At 44.7% G+C, this 21,671-nt stretch overlaps 1 protein-coding gene across 2 annotated transcripts in view; it reads right to left on the bottom strand.

The window, feature by feature from the left end:
• Positions 1-21,671, bottom strand: part of map2k5 (mitogen-activated protein kinase kinase 5) — a 66,426-nt gene that overhangs the window by 1,067 nt on the left and 43,688 nt on the right. Inside the window, exons 18-21 of one of the 2 annotated variants that reach the window (XM_018752688.1) lie at positions 17,810-17,836; positions 17,453-17,485; positions 11,945-12,006; positions 8,257-8,302 (exon numbers count right to left, since the gene is read on the bottom strand). In XM_018752688.1, the coding sequence (XP_018608204.1) occupies positions 8,257-8,302; positions 11,945-12,006; positions 17,453-17,485; positions 17,810-17,836 (168 nt within the window). The remainder of the gene's footprint in view (positions 1-8,256; positions 8,303-11,944; positions 12,007-17,452; positions 17,486-17,809; positions 17,837-21,671) is intronic. The other variant, XM_018752689.1, reaches the window with a different exon arrangement.

Below are 21,671 nucleotides of genomic sequence, written 5' to 3'. Positions count from 1 at the left end.
ACCGGCACTGTCTACGTGTTCCTACAGCAGTTCATCTGTACTGTCAGCTGCCCTTTCCCCGCTCCCGCAAGCCAAGGCGATGTTTCCATTAGCCACGCTCAGCTGCACTCGTGCCCAACTGTTGGAGCTCAGCGCACTCCAAGGTGGGCTGCACTTCGGTGTTTACTCAATCTGGTTCACCGTGGAAGCATTCTGGCAGAACGAGAAAACCGGTCGCCGCCCAAACCACACGAGTTTGCACCACACGTACGCAAGCCGGCAAAGATCCGCACTAGTCGCGACAACGATTTAAGGTGCGAACACTCAGAGGTACAGACGGTGCTGCTCTGCTAACAACTGAGCACAACGCGGGCAAAAAAGGATTCAAAATCATATCAAAGATTGCTTTTATATAACGTTTTGGAACTCATCAATGGCATTTTCATTTCAAAACAAAATTACCAACAATAGTTAACGAATGTCTGAATCAGGTAAGGTGCCGTTTATTTATTCTTTTCTCAAATTTTCAGATAAATGCTTTTCAAAACAGGTTGGACATTTCCAGCACGTTTTTAACCGCAGCCTTCGGCGCGTACGAGGCCGCGCTTCAGAAGATGTCGGATGACTTTCATTAGCGGAAGTGTTACTGCTGCTTGACGTCCCTTTTCAGAACCATCTCCGTGCCCTTGAGGTCAGCGTGGGGTCAGGGGTGGGGAAGAGGGGTGTGTGCGTAGCAGGTAGGGTGACACTGACTGGCAGCTCGACTAATTTTTCGTGTCAAGTTCGAAAATGAGATAAACAAAGACAAACCAGGCTTTTAAAATGAACATGTCACTCCTGGTTTCCCTGATAAAGGGTCTCTTCTGAGAGGTTCTAACAAACCTGCACACTGTTAATAGGTGTTCCATCTGGAGAGAATGAACAGCTCTGCAAGCAAAAGTCAATTTAGCTCCTTATTTCTCCAAATAATAAAGCAAGTGCTTGGGTAAGCTTATAATAAGTAAAATAAAAAACACAGGTTTAAATGTACTGTAGTCTTTAACTTTCATTTAAGTGGAGAGTTACAGAAAACGATTTAATACAACATAAAATGGGACACATTTCTCTGGTTAATGTTAGAATTCTGCCATTATATAGATATTGTACACCCCAAATATTACTTTCCATTCTTTTTAATGACAATTTCCCCCGAAAGCACGTTATGAGGTATATTATTTATTCATCTGGATGACACTTTTTCCCCCAAAGTGACTTACAAAGTTAGGTCTGTATGCTGAGCTAAATGCAATCGTTGCCCCATGTATACCGAAAGGTAATTTTTACTTTACCAATTCAGGGTAAGTACCTTGTTCATGGGTATTATAGCAAGAGGTAGGGTTTGAACCTGGGTCTTTTGATGAGTGCTGATTGCAAAACAGAAGCTGTAACCACGACACTACCTGCTGCTCCAGTTAGATGCACATTGAAATGTAACCTTGTTATTACAACAACGGTGTAAAATCTATATTGCCGCAGTAGCGAATACAGAGTAGCACAAGGACACGGTTCATCTTGCGTCTTACAGTTACAAAGAACTCTATATTTTGTACTCCCACTATCAAGACAATCATTCAGCACTTAGTGCGCACTCAACGGTGAAGTTTACTTATGAATTAAAGCACTTCCGTAAAGACAAGCAAAGAGCCCAAAGTCACAAGCTACTTAGAAGAAGACTCATATTGTCTTTCCAATTAAGTCATCAAGAACCATGTCTTCTTTACTCATACAACGGAAATCAATACGAGCAGATTGCTGCAACCTCTCTGGGACTGTGACTGCCCAGGTGTGTAACACACAAATTCAATGAGGCCACGGTGAAGTTAATACAGGGTGCGTGAACACAAGACGCGTGTGCTTCAAAGCGGGCTGGGTTTTTCGGCGGGTCGAAATGCTGTGCTTTTACTGAGAAGGTGATCTTTCTTTACAGAAGCCGCGGAGGGGGAAAAGCTCGGAGGGCTGGGAGAGTTGCAATTAAAGAGGCCACAGAGCGTTCCCAATGTACACCTCAAATAGCCACTCCGCTGCTGAACTGCTGCTTAATGGAGTCTGAGATGGAGGGTCCGGCAAATACTGTGGAATCGCAGTTTGACATCTCCACAGAACAAAGAGAGAGAGAGAGAGAGAGAGAGCGACCACTTCCCCGGTCCTGCGCGGTCCAGTCCGGTCTGTCACGGCACCTGAGGACCACGTGGGACACCATCAATCCTGCCGTCCCTCTAATGGGCCGAATGGGCTCTGATAGACTGAGGTTAATTACTCTCATATCTGCGCAGAAGGAGCGGACGCCCTGGTGCCGGTTGAGCCGGGCCGGCCGTCACATCAATCACCCTCCAGCCTCAGCGGAGAGACGGGCTCACAAGGCCAGATGAATGACTTTAATATCCAACAGCACGTCACCCCTGCTCTCTACCCTAACCCTAACAGGTTATCTACCGCTACCAACTTTAATAAAAGCCAAGCTTATCTGAGAGATGGCTTCTGTGACCTACCTACACTTGGACACAAATAACGTACAGCTGGCACAAATTATTCGATTAACCTGGCTACTTGTCTTGGAAAGCTATGGTCTATTAATCAAGTTTTACTACAAAGTAGTCTTCTGGGTTTTACTGGGAATGCTTTTGACTAAATTGCCCTCTTAATCGTTGTATTACAGCGTTAGGTGAGCAGCGTCTCGGCAGCTCCCGTTCTGGGGTTCATTTGAGAATTTAACAAGGTGGTCTTATTGGTTTGCTGGGTGTATCCATTACCTCAGTGTGGGCATTAGCGCACGATGAAGGCACCGTTTTACAAGATACTCCAAAATATGGCTTTTGTTTGCTGCCGCTGCTTGGTGAGGTCGGGGGAATTTGGCAAAGGTAAACGTACAACTTTTACGTACCTTAACGATACGGAGCACCGCTGCGTTTTAAAAGTCATTTTTACAAACATAAGCAACAGAAACATTACATACAAAGCTGATACTGGAGGGAACCCTGAAGGGGGTGTTCTGTGCTCCCACGTACACCTGCTCACTTGCTGGCCAAGTGACTGCGCCACGATGTCAGTAAAATAACGGGCAAAGAAGCCGTGTTGCCGGAGGGCAGCCTGAACAAGGGAGCGATTTGGGACGCAGCCCAAGACTCATTCAGGCTGAACAACCGCCAGAAAACAAAGGAAGCAGGAAGGCATCCGACTACCGTGCGTTTCCACGCAGTTACCTGAACCAATCGGAGAGGAGGCTTCACGTTTGATTTTTGACCTCGAGTTGAAAGATCCGAGCTACGCACCGGCTCGTAACGCATTTCGAAGCGCGCGCGTACAGACAGAGACTGAAGCGCTACATCCGAGCACGGACTGCGAGATGAGCGTGCAGAAGCGTGTGTTTGGAGGCCGATTCAAGACGAAGCCCCGTGAGCTACGGTTCACTCCGAGCGAGGCGCTTGAATACACACCGCAGCCACTGCATGTCACTGCATCCGGGAGTGTGAGCCCAGAGTCATTAATTAAAACACTTGCTCCAAATCAAGGCCTAGGTGGAGGGACTTACTAAGAGGGGAAATAAAATAAATACTTCTTAGTTAGGTCATTATCTGGCTCACGCTTACCTTTCTGCATGAGAGCAGGAGGGAGAACTCATTTAAAAGTGTGGCTGCATTAATCACAGAGCGGAATCAAAGTATGATAATCACCTGAATACTCTATTAAAATAAAACTGCCAACCCAGGGGAAATTTTACCTTACTCTTTAATTGTTTTGAGGCTTTTGATAGGCTTTTTAATCTAAGATTAATTTATGCAATTTTAAATAACTCAACATATGATTAATAAGCTTGAAAATTAAAAGGAGTCTAAAGCAATTATAACAAGTGGATGGCCATCACCTCATTAGATGGTGTTGAAAAAATGCAGCTCTGTGTGTGTGTGTGTGTGTGTGTGTGTGTGTGTGTGTGTGTGTGTGTGTGTGTGTGTGCGCGCGCGTGTGTGTGTGTGTGTGTGTGCGTAAAGAGGAACGTGTGAGTGGTCCTGGGACTGTGTGTCCCTATCGACAGAAAGGCTGGAAACTTGAACCCTACATGGGCAGAAAGGCAAGAAAGCAAAAAGACGGAGGAAAAGTAGAGGGGTCAGAGCAATAACTGGGGCTTTGCAGATTTACATACTAATGATCAGCTCCCTCTGGAAGTAGGCAAAGGCAGAGAAGGGAGGAGGGTTACAAGTGCTGATCTTTCACTAAAAACACCTACAAGCCAACCAACATCAAGCAAGGGCAATTTGCCCAAGAACAGGGGAGTGTGCAGCTCAAACATTACACACCTTACACTCAGGAGGTGCTGCCCACTGGCGCACTGGATAGAGAGCTGGTGAGGTACTCTGTGGTGTTAGCACCCATTAGCAACCAGCTGCAAAACAAAATGGACTGGAAGTGAGGAAGAACCGTTAAAAGGAACAAAATACCATCCCATTTGGGCAAAATTTACGAAAAGAACACAGACAGACTTAAAAAAAAAAAAAAAAGTCGTGCACTGCTGTCCTCCACAGTGCCAGGACAGATCTGCTTTAATTGGAGATGTTTGTCTCTTTGAGGGTCTGCCCTCAGGGCCTGACCCCCCCACCCCCATTTCTAAACTGAACACTAATTTCGCATGGAGGAGGGGGTAACAGGAATCCTCAGCAGGTTTGGAGACTCGCTGTGACTCGAAAGGCGGGACACGCGGTGTCCCTTTGTCACAGCACGGGGCTCATCTGCCACATCTGGGCTCGGCCGGTCTCTGGGGACAGCCGGGACAAAGGTGCTAAAAGGCTGTGTGACAATGAGGGCGTGCTGTAGGGACTGGGGAGAGGGAGACTCCGCCATCGAGGACAAGGCATGTCAATCACGCCACAATCGTATGCGGCAACGGCGCACACAAGTGCATCTCCACTGTCCGCCTTTGTTCCCCTTGTCCATCAGCCGAGAGTCCCATCAGCCCTGGCGTTCCACAGCCCGCTCATTAGAACTGACATTAAAACTAAAACTTTGAAGGATACAGCCATGTTGGGGGAAGTGGCAATGACATGTTTAGAAAGTGCAATAATTATCAAGATGATGATTATTACTAGTACTGTGATTATTTGTGGACAGCAGAAAAAAAGCCCCCCCAGTGTTTAAATAAAACCCTCAGTCTTCCTGCAAACTATGTTACAGCTAGAAGAAATAAAAATAAAAAATAAAGAATAAAGGGCAGGATGATGTTTGAAGAATTCAAGTTCATCTTAAGTAAAATATATACATGATATGATAATATGGTAAAAGTTGTTAAAATTCACATGCACCAGCAACCAAGCAACTATAAACATCAGAAGTTAAACAATGACAAAGTGAACACATCATTACTGTATGGGAGAATTGTCAGAAAGGGAGTTTCTCAGGTGAACTGTGGGGGGGGGAAAAAAAAAAAAAAAAAAAAAAAAAAAACACGATTCTGCTATTCACAGTTGTGTCACAGAGTATTTCTGCATGAAGCACTGGCAGCTCCTTTTCGCTCGTGCGCGCGCCAAAGCAAATTCCAACCGGTGAACCGACGACACTTCTTTTGGCCTCTGAACTGGGCGACGTGAACAACGCAGACGGCACCAGGACGGAGTGATCTCACACGGTACCGACAAACGTATTTTAGTGGAGCCAGGTGAAAACTAAACCGACATGCTCTAGTGAAAAATGTGCATTAGTGGAAAACCAGCAGACTGTCACTGTCCTGAAAGACAGAGCCGCCGCGAAGCAAGATGTCATTTTCCAACAAACCGGGGGGACGTACGACATCATTATCCACACGCATCTCGAGAAACATTAACACGGCCAAGCTCAATTAGGCTTGAGCTGATACTTTACTGGAGACTAACTTGTCATTAATGATTATTCATCATGGGACCACTGTTCTCTGGGAAGGCCTCTGCTGCACACACAACCGCAGAGGTTCCCAAGCTGGGGCGCGCGCGCATGGAAGTGAAGAGCGAGGCAACTCGAGAAGGCTGAACAAATTCCTGACGAGGTCTGTCGACACTTGGGCTGATACCAATCATAATAATAATAGTAATAATAATAATGGAATAACAGTAATAATAATAAATGCCTTAGCAAGGCTGCTGAGAGGCAGAGGACATTATCATAAAGACACAATTTGCTTGTTTCGCAGGCTCTGCTGGGGGAACAAGCCCAAGAGATAATAACTATTAGTAAATCACAGCGCTTTGCCAGAATCCAGCTGTGGCGGCCCCATTTACATACAGATAGAATGGGTATAGATAGTTAATATGTATGCACGGCGGAGGGGACCCGTCCCTCCCAGCTCTCGGAAGAGACAATCAGCCGCTTGCTTGCAGACGCGCTGATCGTCGGTCGCGTGGCCATGACCTCATCTCTTTCTCATCACAGCAGCAAGGCAATGGGAGCTGTGGGGGGAATTTGCCCAAATACAGGCAACAAGAAGGGTGCAACCCCCTCCCCACACCCCCTCAGCCCAGGAGGCATTGATAAGATCCTACTTTGACTGTGCTGGAATGGAGATAAGATCCGCCCCCTGCTGCATTCTGTGTATACAAATACCGATTTAAATCAGAAAGCGCATATGGAACTGCCGAGGTCTGAGTATCTTAAGAACTTTAGTGAACATGTTTAACCTGCTATTTTATCAGCATATTATATACCTCATTATCCTAACCTGTATACAAGAAGTTGGAAGAGACCTAATAGCTTAATGGAAGTATTACTGGTGTCACTGAGTTAACCTTGTCCTTTCATGTCATCCTTTTATAAAAGCAGGGACTACCCAAAGTACATGGGTTTGGATGGATGGAGGAAAGACACCAAACCGTCACCAGGATGCCACATACACTATCATATAGGTTAGCAGCATATTCATCTGGGTATAGCTGAATGCATGCAATAAGCTGTGGGATCACATCGTTTCAACAGCCAGACACATGTCAGTCTCACGGCTTATCCTTTTGAGGGGATGGTGCTGCGAGTGGAGTAACACAGCGATGACAGACAGGTCCTGTGGGTGTTCTGGTGTGGACAGCTTGAAGTCCGACCGATCAGAGAACAGCCATCTTCAACTCGTCCTCTTTCAGCCCCTCACCTCACTCTCACTGCGTGTCTTGGGTGCAAACAGGCACCCCGTGTCATGTACACATTTACACCTCCACTCTCTGTGGACGGTGCCCTGTTAGGTCCCAAAACTGTGTGGTGGCTTTTAAAGGCAGGAGGTGCTAATTGCTGTGACCAGGCATGCGAGTCCCACATCACAGACTTCCATCAGGTGCGTGAGTAGAGCCGGATGGAGCAAAGGCGCCATTTGAAGGACTGCTGCCCCCACCCCATCTGAACTTCTTTTTTTCCCCTGAGTTACACAGTTCACATGTGCAAACTCCTGCAAAGTCAGATGCTAATGCTGCCAAGAAGATTTATCTACATCCCTCTGAGGGTGTGCAACTTCAAGCGAAGTATTAACCTGGATTCCACACAGGAAATAAACTGCAGTGATGAAAAAGTAATCATTATCACGAATAAATACTTCTCAGTTCACCTCAAGACAGAAAATATTTTACCAGCTTTAAGGCACTCGGATGTTCCTCCTGAACCCGGACCTTCAACAGTAGAGAACTTTCGTGCGTGCCGACACAGAGCTAACCTTCAAACCAGCCGGGAGCAGGTCTGTATACAGAGGAACCAGTCCCCCGGAAGGCCATCGGACAAGGCTGCCGCTCCTCCTCCTCCACCCTGCGGCAACCCTGCTGTATTTATTCTGCACGCCTGCTGTACGTGCCCTGTATCCTGCCCCATCAGCCCCCTCCTAATTGCATTTTGCCCTTAATTTATTGACGGCTTTCCACTGCTAATCACAGTCAGATGCCGCGGGAGCCGGCGCCGGCAGCAGCACGCCTTATAATTATTATTTACAAATTCTACTGGAGGCTCCGTGTTATTTATTTCCAACAGCTTGTTCATTGTCAAATCAACAAATCTCCACCAAATAAAATAACCTGTTGGGAATTGCTCTCTCTCCTTGGCAGGCTGGCTGAAAACGCCCTCTCACCAGCAGCCTTGGCTCTGGGGGAGAGGACTGCTCCGCGCCCCTCAGATACATGTGGCAGGAAGAGGAGCAGGCCTAACCTGTGCACGGTGCCACTGGCTGTTTGCAGTAGAAGCCCAGAATTGCAGCTTGTGGGCAGTGAAACATTGGACCACATGCCACAGACATGGCAGGTTAGAGACACTCACCATGAGGTTGTTTGGTGCCGGCCGCTCTTTGGGCTGTTTCTTCATACTGCCGAGACAACAATAAAAGGATATGATCAGAGGTAAGACTGTTAGTAGTTAACTTCTCTTTGTGTTTCTGGATATACACAGTGTCTTCTGAAAGTATTGTGCCTGCTGATTATTTCTCATTTTGCTGTGATGCAAGGTCAAATGAAAATATGAAAATTGCATTATTCCTTTTACGCACACAGAAGTAACTATGATTTCAAAATGAAACAAATAGTTTCAACATTTACAAAATTATGCTAAATACTGAAAATTACATAAGTAGTCACCCCTCTGTGTTAAACTAAACTGTGGCAGGTATAGTCTCCCTCTACCTTACAGAGGTAATGTAAATTCTCATTAAAGGTAAGAAACTGATAACCATTGCTAAAATATCACCAAACCCCATTAAAATGGACAAAGTTACTAATAGTTACTAAATAGTTAACACCAGTCATCATAACACAACAAAAGCCAGTTTCTCTTCATTAACTGCGTGCGTGCATCACATTGCTCTGCTGCATAAGAGGTGAATGACAGTAGGTTGTTTACTGTAGTATGTCTAGCATTGTAGGTCTCCTTGGATAAAGGTGTTAACTAAGTACAAGTTAGGGAGTCACTGTAATCACTTTAGAGAAAAATCTCTGCTAAATGAATAAATATAAATGTCTTGAGCCACTGAAGCATGAGGATGCGCACGGAATCTAAATTTGGCCCTTGTAAATGTAAAGAAGTGCCTCCCAGCCAAAAGTAGGGATATTAAATGAAACTCTTTGCTAAGTCAAATTCTCGCACCTGAAATGGGAATGATTATTTAGCTTTAATGACAAATCACACTAAACTGCAAACGTGCCCATCAGTGTGGATCTGGTATCCACCTGTGTTCAGCTACATAAGTGGAGAATAAATATTAATGGCTGTGGAAAGCAGACATCAGACCAGATCAGCAAAACCATCGCGAGGGCCAACAAACTCCTTGTGAACCTTTAAAAAGGTGGACAAGGTTATGCAATGCATGACAAAGCTTTTATGAGGACAGTTTGGTCCACTGTAATAAAAAGGAAAAAACTGGCATAACCTAGACACTTAACAAGATGAGATACATCAGCATCAGTCGTGACACAGATGTACAACTTACCGGTACAAATGGCAAAGGTCAACCTTAAGTTATGCTTAGACTCTGGCACAAAAACTATGACAGACCCCGAGCTCTTCACAGAGGTTTTGAGGTCTCAAGCTACTGAAGCTGAGATGTTAAGCTTGAAACTGAAACACTGGTGTGACGAAAATACAGCCCATTGCCCAAATGACACTATCTGAACCAACAGACATAGAAGCTTGCAGCCATAACGGGCAAGACAGAGCCTAAAACAGGCAAATCTGGCAGGGAACCCTGTTTCAGTCTGCAGGAAAGTGAAGGGTGAAGAACGATGACCCAAAACAAAGGGCAAAAACTTCAAACAACTGCTTAAAAACATGTATTCATTCCATCTAACCTGGCAACTGGAGCTAACCTTCATGGAGGAATGGGCTAAAACACCAAAATGTAATTGTGCAAAGTTCATACACCCTGTAAGTACACCCTGTAAGACAGACTTTAAAAATTAGACTGGAATGTTTGCTAAACGCCTATCTTGCTAAGTATTAACTCAAAGGAAAATTACTTTTGTAAATGAAAAATTAATGCCTATCAAAAAATATAAATTCATCTTTGGGAAAAAAAATTGGAATGGAATACTTTATGAAGGCACTGTTCTGTCCATTTTCTTACAATTTATCCTGTTGCGCAAAAAGCAAATACTCAAATGTTAAATTAAAAACGGCACATCTAGGTCTCAATGACAATCCGTTTAATTTAGTGGTTCTGAGCAAACCACTGCTGAAGATGTACTTTTTAAAAATATTTTGTTCTCTGTGAGTGTGTATATGTATGTGTGTGTGTGTATATATATATATATGTGCGCACACACACACACACACACACACACACACACACACACACAGTACTATGCAAAAGTTTAAGGTACTTGGTTGGGGGGGAAAAAAGCTGTAAAGTGAGATTGCTTCCAAAAATAATGCTCTCAATTAATAAACTTCCTACGAAGCTTAGAAACCATCCATTGTCAACAACTGCTTGTCCCGAGTGGGGTTGCGGCAGGCCTGGCTGGGTCCCGCTCTCCGGCGAGTCTGGGGGTCAAGTCCTGCTTGTGGTGTCTTGCAATGGACTGGTGTCCTGTCCTGGGTGTGTCCCCTCCCCCTCCAGCCTTGCGCCCCGTGTTGTTGGATTAGGCTTTGGTCTGCTGCGACCCTGCTTAGGACAAGCGGTTTCAGACTCTGTGTGTGTGTGTGTGTGTGTGTACTTTAACACCATACAAAACCCTTACAGTATTATTGTAACTTTTTGCAAAAGGAATGCTTGGAAATCTAAAACATGCTCTTTCCCATTGAGACTGATGCAGAAGACATTAAATGACTGTCTAAAAGAAATATCTTTGTGAAACATCAAAGTGCCTACGACTTTTGCACAGTACTACATATAAAAGCAAAGTTTAAAAAAAAAAAAAAAAACTGCATAATTTTTACCAACCTATGGTGCCAAATTACACAGGCTAACAAGCTAACAGGAGCTGGCAGTAGAGCCACTGTGTCGTGTCATTACAGCTGTACCTTTAAAAGCTTAGAATTATCACAGTATCATCATCTTTTTAATCAAAATGGCATTTAGGAGTTGACTAATTGGTTGTAATTGGGCCTACTTGGCCCAGTTCACCTGAGCATGTGTAAATTTGTCATTTCGACCTACATAAGGGATGTGAGGGATTAGAGGGAGAAAGGAAACATTTGGAGGTAACTGGTTTGCAGTGTGATGAATTATGCATGCTTGCCATTGGGCTAATAATAGCCACGGAGACGGGCGGTCCAGCACTAGGGCTCTCCTTGCCGGCATCAAATGTGCTCTGGCGCCAGGTGACCCGTTTGTGTAAATAAGGCTAGCAGAGAGTAAACAGCATCTGGCCCACCCCTCATTCCTTACCCCCTCAACCACACCTACACATCTGGATGCTCCTAAAAAGCCACAAAGGTGCAGGAAGAGACCCAGATCGGCAGCTGGTGGGTGTCAGAGCTACTGTGTGTTGTGTGTGTCTGGGCAGGGGTCAAGAGACCAGGGAGAAAACCAGAGTAAATATTTTCCATTCTTTGCAAGCCAACTGCTGCAAAAACACACAAATCAGAGTCAAATTATTCTCATGGAGTTGAGGCAAGGTAAAGTCCTGTCCTTGATTGTAAGTCGGCACTCATTGCATCTCCTCACGTCCTACGCGGCACTAAGCTGTATTCGCATGAAGATGGAAGGTCAACGGAGTTGATCCAAATAAAAGTCAAAGGACTGTTCACCAGCGTTTTTCGTAAAACAGGAAGCACAATCACTGGTACTTGCTATAGAAAGAATTTGCGACAAACCTGGCATTCAATTTGTCTTGTGGCTCCAACTGGCCTGTTGAAAATACATCGTCTATACAGCAACTCATTACTGTGCCAAATAGACATGTCAAAACTATGCTTATATTTGCACTTACAGTAAATATACCTGCGTAAGGAGAGCAAGGTATTAGAACGAAGCGGAAAAGGTAGCGTTTGACTTCAGACGTGTAAGTTTTCTTACCACTGTGTAATGAAGTGAATGAACGTCTCGCTAAACTGTCCCACGGGAAGGACTGGAGGGTCCTGCGGGAGGGGGGAACGACAGAAAGACACGTGTATTTTAGAGGACGATATTACCGCACTGAAAATTAAACTGACAAATCAATATCTGAACATAACTAAATAGTAAAATATGGAATTAAATGTCCCCTTATAGCTCTAAATCACAGACAAGCTGAGGAGGGTAAAATGCATACAAAATGGCAAATTGGACATAGTAATCTTAAAACACTAATAGAGAGCATTTGGCCTTGGAAAGAGGTTTTCAAGAAATGAGGGGCCATTGTGCATCTCCTGTCAATAATGTACCCTGGTTTTTTCATTTTTGGCAGCACCTGAACCCCCTATTGTTGGTCCAGGACAATTAAGGGGGAATTTATGTAAATTACTCTAAAAATCTAAGGGGGACACCAAACAGAAACAACAGATTTGCCAAGAATAAAACCTGTACAAGGAAAAGACCGTGAAGGCAGAGAGATCCGAAACACATGGCTGCGGCACAGCCTTGTGTATCTGACCCAGGGAGAGGAAACTGGAGATGACGGTAAGGGAATTGAGGCCGAAGGAGATGACAGGGCACCCAGGGACAGTCAGAAGGAGGGGTGAGGGCTGAGAGAGAGAGACAGAGATAGAGCTAGTGGACTGTGAAGGAGGATCCTCCATAAGAGACAGAAAGAGCACCCAGCAACCGAGCAACGACTCCAAAGCACATGGGCAAGGACCAGAACCCAGACTAACTCTCACGTGGTACCATCCCCCATCCCAGTGTCCATGAGGCAGGCGTGAGGAAGCGAATACCAACGGCAAACATCTGCGATACCAATGTGGGTAAAACTCAAGTCTGCAGAAAGTGTTAGGGCATATAGTGAAAGTGCACGGAAAAGGCAGGCATAGACAAAATGTAATATCTGCAACTAAATGACGCCAGTTCATGGGCTCTAAGTAAACAAACACTGGTTAGCGCTTAACGCTTGGCGGTTGATAATGTATGCTAAACCTAATCGCCTATGCATTTAATGAACATCGGAGATGTGGATGACCCTCCAGCAAACATTTGCACAACACATCTATTCAGCAAGGGTGTTGAGCAAAGCCATTTTCTCAAGCTCAGCGCTCTCGGCCAGAGCGCCACCCTGCCCGCCGTCCGGCCCGCGTCTCGCATTTGGAGGCCGCGAGCCGTGTCGTGTACGACAGCCGTGCCTGAGAGAGTGCTTTGACGCCCTTGCTCCCCAGACGATACTGGGAGGAGGAAACTAATCAGGAGCGAATCGGTTAGGCACGCCTCACAAAGACGCCGCTCTCCTGTTAAAGAGCACGTTGAGCGAGCCTCTCGTGGCCTCTCTTCTCGCTGGCAAAAAAAAAAAAAAAAAAAAAAAAAAAGAAACTCAAAGGTGCGGGAGAGCAAAGGAAGGCGAGCCTTCTGTCTCAAAAGCATCGTGAGAACACGAGTTAATTTCCGATTCAAGAGGGAACCGGTGTTAGACTGCTGTGTTGGTATTGCGAGGGAACAGGCCCAAAAACTCAGAGCCATAACTGTCTGTCTACGTAATGGAATTAACGTATAATAGTGCTTTAACGGCCATCTCATTAAAGTTACAGCACACACGGCAGCAGAGCTGAAGGAAAGGAAGGGGAAGGAAAACGCAAACAGGATTCAAGCCTCCATCTGATCTCATTTGCTATTAAAAAAACACCTTTCGGCAGCTTTCCCTGTCGCTGACATTCCGCTCAAAGTACCTCTCAAAGTATGATACATGCACCTATTTAAATTAACAAAGGAATGACTTATTTTAATCTCGCTGTGCTCTGGAGTGCTGCAGTCGCTTGGATGAGCAATATATCATTACGTACAGCCCCTTGAGCGCTGCGGGCTATGCGGCTCAGCGTGCATGACGTTTAGAGGGAGCCAAACAATTACCCCGGCGCGTAGCTCTGTCACAGACGTGCATGTATTCATTATGGCAGGAGTGGGGGCAGCTTTGATATGTCACAAGTGAGGGGATGATGAAAGCGTGGCTGCATTATAGAGCGGCCATCATTACCCGCCACTACAGACCGACGCAAACGGCAGAATCCCAGCCTCTCCTCCGCACAATGCCAGGGGTAAATATACATGTAATTGTCTGGGACCAATTATCAGGGAAGAAAAAAAGATCAGTAATTACACAGAGAAAAAATTAAGCCCAACTCTTATTAGTACATCGTTTGCTATTCACTAATAAGGGTAAGAGGGGTGGGAAGAAGAGAAAAAACAAAGAGGGGGGGGGGGGGGGGGGGGAAACTCCAGAACAGATGCACAGCTGTGTGAAAGTGAAGAACTGAGAAGCGCTCCTTCTCCAGGTTTATTTCCCGCAAAACGGAGGCCAATTTTCTCCTCCTCGTCCGCCTGCGGCGCAAAGCCCCGAGACAAGTCGCTCCAAAGAGTTTCTGAAAGGCAGCGGGGGCAGAGGCGAGGAGCGGAAGGACTGAAGCGATGGCGGCAGCAGGGTGAATCGCACACACGCACTCTGGCTTCCCGCTCCGCACTCTGCCTACTCATACGCTCCCCTGTTTATTCGCCCTCTCGCCCAGGCCCCAGAGGGCCGGCTCCTTATTTATATCAGCATTCCCACAGCAACAGCGAGTCAGGGCAGTACATCTCTCTCCACTGCACACCTCCAGCTACACCACTATTAATGAGCCTCTTAAACAGACCCAATTTCATTTTATGCACAAAATAAATTCACTCCCATAAAAACAGTCAACAGAGAATATAATTAAGCGCTCCGGATTTAATTTGGTTTAATTTGATATTCCGAGTCCGTAATCACAATAAGCACAACAGTCATAAGGCGTGAACGGTTATTTTGAAATTGCTTCGGCTACATCTCTTAGCATAAAACTGCAGCGCTGTGCATGTTTTAATATATCAGTAAAACTAGTGATAGTAATAATTGTAATTGTAATCACTCTCCCATCAAAGCCAATAAAATTAATGTGGAATAATAGTCACTTTGCAACAATGCCAAGTCCTTTGTGTGTCAACAAGAGAGTAAGTTTCAGTTGGGGGGGTGGTTGCACTTCTCCAGTGTCGCTTTCCACCCGTGCCCCCTTACAGGCCCGTCCCTCCCTCTCACTCCCCTCCCTGTCTCTGGGCCGCAGCGTAGCAGCTGAACTGGATTACTCCTAGAAGTGGGTCCATGGGAGTTAATGGCTTTCATTCTCTCTGTGCAGCCTGAAAGTTTTAATTTAGTGTGAGCTCTTATTAAGCCCTTGGTCAGCTGGAATGTAGGTGGCAATCACGGGGCTCTCTTGCCATGGGGGGAACAGGCAAGGGCGATAGAAAAAATAGTTTGAGTGATGCCACTGCCTTGTGAGTAATGAACAGTTCAGCAGGGTCAACCCATTACAACTGCAACCGTTTAATTATTAATTACACGCAATCTATAAGCGAAAGGACACGTTCAGTATGTTTAATGTGTGGCTGTGCCGCCCCCTCCCTTTCCTGGCATTTTGTTATTAGTGCACGTCAGCAAGGAACCGAGCCAGAAAGGAGAAAGGCGAAGGTCCCACCCAGCTCAGAGGTGTAGAAACCCCTCCTCTCAAACTCTGCCACACGTACACGTTCACGCACAAGCTCACGCACCGCGAAAGACTCAAAAACATCCACATAGCAAACCGAGGCTATATGCTCAAAGCTCAGCGTATGCTTAGGAGAGTAAGAAAGTCCATGCGTTTAAAAATAAAGCAGTGAAAAATCTTACTTAGAGCATCAAGAACTCTTAGTCCTGATATGTCAATTAGTTTAAGGTTTCCTAGATTTTTCTACATACTGAGTGGAGGTTAATGACTTGATTCTTGATGGGACACATTTTAGTATCTTAACACCTACAGTACATTACATGTATGTTCGATATCCTCGCAACACACCGTATGCAAGATTTTATTTTAAAATTTAAGGAGAAAAAAAAAAAAAAAACAGAAGTATATTGCACCAGGTCAGAAAATGTGACTTAGTAATTACATATAGTTGAGGAAGAGCTACAGTTACAGTAGATTGCACAGTTACATATGCAATTATATTATTATTCATTACCTCTTAAATAAAAAACTGTTCCCAAAATTCCATTAAATTGCAGATAATTGACTGCGTTTAATTATAAGCTGTGACAGGAAGTTTAGGGAAAAAGTGCTAACATGTGAGGTGACCTAGATAGTGGTGGAGACATTTTGTTTTAACCATGACCTTGTTCTGAAAGCTCAGCCCAGAATAACTTGGAATAACTCAGACATCTCTTTTCTGTAGAGCAGGGAGCCCAGCTAGAGTCAGAAGACTTGCTAAGGACATTATGGACATATTCAGCAAGGCTTTTAAAACATTTACATCAGGTTTCTTCTGAATAAGGAGGAGTAGGAACATAAAAAAAAGCTGAAGTGATTCAAAAGCAAACGTCTGACTCCAAATGTTAGTGTTTCATTTCTAATTAATGAGAAATAAAAAAATTGCTGTTGAATGTAAGCAATAATCAAAGCACTGTATTAAATGTGGCAAGTATGAACAGTAGAAGCATACAAAAAGAGAGCGAGAGATGGAGATACAGCATAAAACAGGCACTGATGGGGTCACTGGAGGGGGCATGGCATAGTCCCTGACCCTAACGTGTGTTGAGTGGGGTGCAGGGTCACAAAAGTATGTAAAGGGGACCAAATTGCTGTGAATCACACTGAGATCAAGGTTAATTCAACACATTCAGAGACCCTCCCCACACAACCCTCAGCTGCTTGGTCACACCACATTACCCCTGACCCGACTGAGGGATGGAAGGGGGCACACGACTCAATGCTTGACTTTGAAAGGGGGTGGGGGTGGTAAGTGTTGCACGAGTTACAACAGCAGCTTAAAATGTGTCACTTAATCATTGCACTGAGACAGGTCTCGCCGAAAAATGCAGGAGTGGGTTCTTTGTCCTGAGAGGGCCCCACCCCACCACTCCGAACCGTTCATGTTAACGGAGCGCTTCTCTATGCCGTACCGATGAGACCGCGAAGGCACAAGCTACCTTCTGCCCAACCTTAGAGGATGCCAAGGTGCCCCTCGACGAGCAGCATTCCACCTCTTCCGGCCTCTCACCTCTGGACGACAACAACACCTCCTCCCCAGTGCCTCCAAAGACGACCAGCACTCACAGCCCCGACCCGCAAATGTGTGCCTCTCACTCTCTCACTCACAGACATGCACGAGCACAGACGCACGCACGCACGCACGCACGCACGCACGCACGCAGGCAGGCAGGCAGGCAGGCAGGCTCCGTTCAAGCAAAGCTCCGTCGCTCCGCGAGCAGCATGGCCCAGGGCGGTTGTGGCAAGCGGCGGATTGTAAGCCTGAGGAGAGCTGCCTGCAAGTACCGTGCTTCATTAGGAAACAAAATATAAGCTTTCCACTCCATTAACAATGACTTTAGGAGCGAAAGCACATAAGACGCCGACTCACCTCATCAACAATGCATTGCAATAACTGGAGAGGCTTGAATGGGGGACAGAAAGGGAAGAAGAGAGAAAACCATATTAGCTTACATGCAATATCTTTACAGTAGATTTGCAAGGAGAATCATTAATGTAGTAAAATGTAGTCAGATTAATCAAAAGCAGCAAACTTAGGGGAACGATTCCAGCCAGAATGTTCTATTATTTTTAATGGTACTAGATCTGAAACTGGCAGTTAAAACCTTGTGTATTTTTTCCTGCTGCAAAATGCAATTTCACAAGTTTAAAAGGAAGCATGGAAGCGTGGGTGAGGTGGTCTTCAGGAACACGTGGGGTTATCGCCCCAAAACTCATAAAAGCTTACCATTAAAGATCCCTGGTTTTTCTGAATCTGAAAAGCGGAAGGAAACAAGAATGGCAAAATGTAATTAGCACGTCATAATCAAAATGGCTCACATGGACACATTACGATCACTGAGAGAAAATTATTGCATCGCTGGTGGCAGTTTGTGGGCATGTGTTAACACCATTTACATAATGAAAATACACAAATGTTAATAGCCTGCTTCTCATTTGTAGAGGGGTAAAACAAGCAGAATGCTAATTTTACACAACATTTTTACATATCTGAATGAAATGTATGTCAAAACATAGGCAGAAAGCCTTTTTCAGTGCGGATTACTTGGCTGCATACAAACCATTCTTCCAGCAACTAAAAAAAATTGTCTACAATGGTCAGGTCACACACTAACAAAAGTGTACAGAAATTGAGCATTTAATTAAAACCTCATTAGAAGCCTCTTAGTGTTCGTGCCATTACATATTTAGAGCCTTTTACCTTTAATATTTCTATTCGATATGAGAACAGAGCAATTAACGTCATAAGAATATGCAGCAACGTAATCAATACCACTCATTCAAAAGCAAGAAATAATGGAGAAAGGCTAGCAATATTACACTGCGAGACTTTATTCAGTGTAGACATACCTGTGTCGGTTTACCTGAACAAACAAGGTGAGGGAGAGTACTACATTTTATCGACAAAATCTCCTGTCCCACACATACGTAAGTCACTAAAATTGCTCCACCATGCAAACCTGGAAGAGATACTGTCTGAAGGGAACCTGCTGGACAAGGCGCACGGAGATGGACTCAGCACCAGGTGAGCAGATTTAGCGAGGAGCCGCTAATTTGCTCCACGGTCACACATCAATCAGCATGAGTGTGCAATTGGCGTGTGTCGAAAGAGCCGCGGGCGTGTTGATGTATAACTACAGGCAGACTGCGTTTTCACAATTGTTGCACCTTCATCATATCCCAAATGCCCAGGGTCCACAAATGATGGCTCCTCCTTAGCTGGAATACACATGTGTGTGTGAAAAGAGAGTTGGATCAGTGGATCCCAATCCCATCTAGAGGAGTTCTGGCGTATAGCTGCAGAGCCGAGACAACATGTGCCGCTCCGTGAGCCATTTAGCCCTGTGATGAAGGGCCACCGCAAGCTGTGCTGGGCCTCCGCACGACCAACTAAAAGTACACCTTTCCAGCCACGAGAGGCCCCGTGAATCTTAATTCAATCAGTCCTCCTTCAAGCCCTGATTGTGTGTAGTAAATGAATTGCTCATTTTGCTGGGACTTTTGACAATGCTGCGCTAGAGTTATTGATTTATTCCCTCAATTAAATAAAGCTTTGTTCCCCCCCCCCACCAGTAAATACCTAGAGACCCACCCGACAGAATACCCATTCCGCCTGAATCAGACATTATCAGCTGGAGGGGAGAATTAAGTCATTCAGCAATAATAAAATAACTAACTGCAAAGTGTACACAGAATGAAAATGGAGTGCAGTTTTAATTTATAACACCATCACAATTTTTGTCAAGATTTCTGAATTGTTACGGGCATTACACATTTGTGCAAACCAAAGATGTGTCTTCAACTCACACTGAAAATGAGGTTTTCAACAGACAACTACCCATTAAGATGTCCATACAACCTGATTACCAGTGTTTTATGTGTTTATTTCTCCATAGGAATTCGACTCGGGTTTAACAGCCTGTTCATATAATAGTGTGAGATGCCCCCTGTTAAACAGGCTGGCTTTACTCTAAGATACGTATTCAAACTGGTCCAGTAAAACCTTAGCTAAAGGTTGACAAGTTGAGGATCAACCCATTTTTAAAATCTTGTGCTTTCTAATTTTTTTTTTTTCCCATCCGAACTGGAGTAGGAAAAGAAAGACTGCATTACAAGCATGTGATGTAACATAGAGGACAGGTTTTGATATAATGCCAAAGAGTAACCAGGCCACGCTGCCTGTCAACAGACTGGCAAAAAGCTTTTTCCACTTAACACGAGAATGGTGCCGCATTTGTGGATCAGGGTCCACAGAAAAGTGAAGCCTGTTGTTCCTATCACTGGTAAATGCTGTGGAGCATTACAGAAAAGTGGATAACTTCTGTTACATTCAGCACAAATAAATACTTATTTTGTGCCTTGGTCCTTAGAGCAACGATGTAGGTACACAAGGGAAAAGAGTGAATGTAGAGTGAGTGACAATACCAACATAGTTTCACCCAGCCAAAGTTACAGGTTCATGCACGACACCTCAACAAGCCTCACCGAGGACAATGTTAAAGAAACAGGTGCCACATCAACACGTTAAGCCCGTTGAGCCCGTTAAACACGTTGCAAAGAATTGGAAGAATTGAATGAGGTTGGGGTGAATTTTGGTGCGGGTGATATGGAGGGATGGACAAAGGTTTCTGAGGAGTACCCCACTAAAGAGCCATGAGCAGAGCCCACTGATCAGATGCTGGGACCTCTGGGGTGAGGCAGGGAGGATATTCATGGCCAACCACTAAATCACAGAGTGCCCCCTTTGATCAATGCCATGAATTAAAAGATGGGGAAAAAAGGTTTAGTAGTGGTGCAAGGGCATTCTGCACCAGTCTCCATGGAGATATGAGTAAAGTATGTAGAGGAGAGGGCCATCTCCTGTTGCCGACCCCTCTTCCTCATTGTTACGAAGATGACAACCTTTCCAGTAAAAATGGAATCCACGTGTGTTGGCCTCCACTGTGCTGAGTTTAGCTCCCTGCTCCTCTGTGCTGGAATTATGGGCTCCCATGCTGCCTGGGGCACACTGATTTAGCAGTGACCCAGGGCATGGCCTCCTCCGGTTGACAAATTTTATCACCACATTTTCTCAGCTCCCTCAGAGCCCCCTCCTCTCATCTCATCTCCTACTTAACTAGAAAAGGAGTTTTTTTGTGGTGGGGCATCTTTTAAGATTCATAGAAAATAAGAGTGGAAGAATGTTAAGGGATATATCTCACTCTACCTTCCCTGTGCAGGTTTTCCTGACAAAGCTGAGAGTGAAGAATTATGGTTTGAAACAAATTATATCTATACAGTGCCACTGACATTGGTCAAACATGTATTTTAATGAAAGCAAAGTCAAGAGAAAGCACAACCTATTAAAGATTTAATAGAAAGTGTAGATTGACAGTAGACAGTTACCAAAAAAAAAAAAAACTATGCAACATCTTACAGCCACAAAAGATTAACAAAGATTATGAGGATATAAAAACACATTCTGGTGCACAGTGATGATTTCAGTAGAAAAAGACACATAAATGATTTAATTGCCAGCTGGCAGTATAGTGGTTAGAGCTGCTGCCACTAGACCCAGTGCTCACAGGTTCAAATCCAATCTTCAGCTGCAGTACTACCCTTGCAGAAGGTACTTACCCTAAACTACTCCAGAAAAATTATGCAGTTGTGTAAATAACTGTAGGTAGCCTAACACTGTAAGTCACTTTGGAGAAAAGTGTCAGCTAAATGAGTAAATGTAATTCATTAATGGTGACAAATATCACCCTAAAAAAGAGCAAGAACTAATACAAAGGGTGCCATACAGCAGACTCCTAAAATTCTTCACAGTCATGACCGAAAACATCTTAAAAGTTAAATAATTACTAAATGAAATTTATCTTCCATCACCAGTTCAGTTATATCACTTTAGTATACACAGCTATAAATGGGCTAACACAAAAGCTAACTGTTTCATATTTCGAATGACTAGCTGTATCTATTGAGCTTAATGACTGTACCAGCATGGCTTGATTTGATCAAATGACAAAAACAAGCTCAACACTGAACAGCACACATCACATTCTCAGCAAGTATAAGGCTTATAGTTAACTCCGGGCATGATCGAGTAC

This window comes from Scleropages formosus, chromosome 11 (genome assembly GCF_900964775.1).
Source record: "Scleropages formosus chromosome 11, fSclFor1.1, whole genome shotgun sequence".
NCBI lineage: Eukaryota > Metazoa > Chordata > Actinopteri > Osteoglossiformes > Osteoglossidae > Scleropages > Scleropages formosus.
This window is presented reverse-complemented; position numbering and strand designations above follow the sequence as displayed.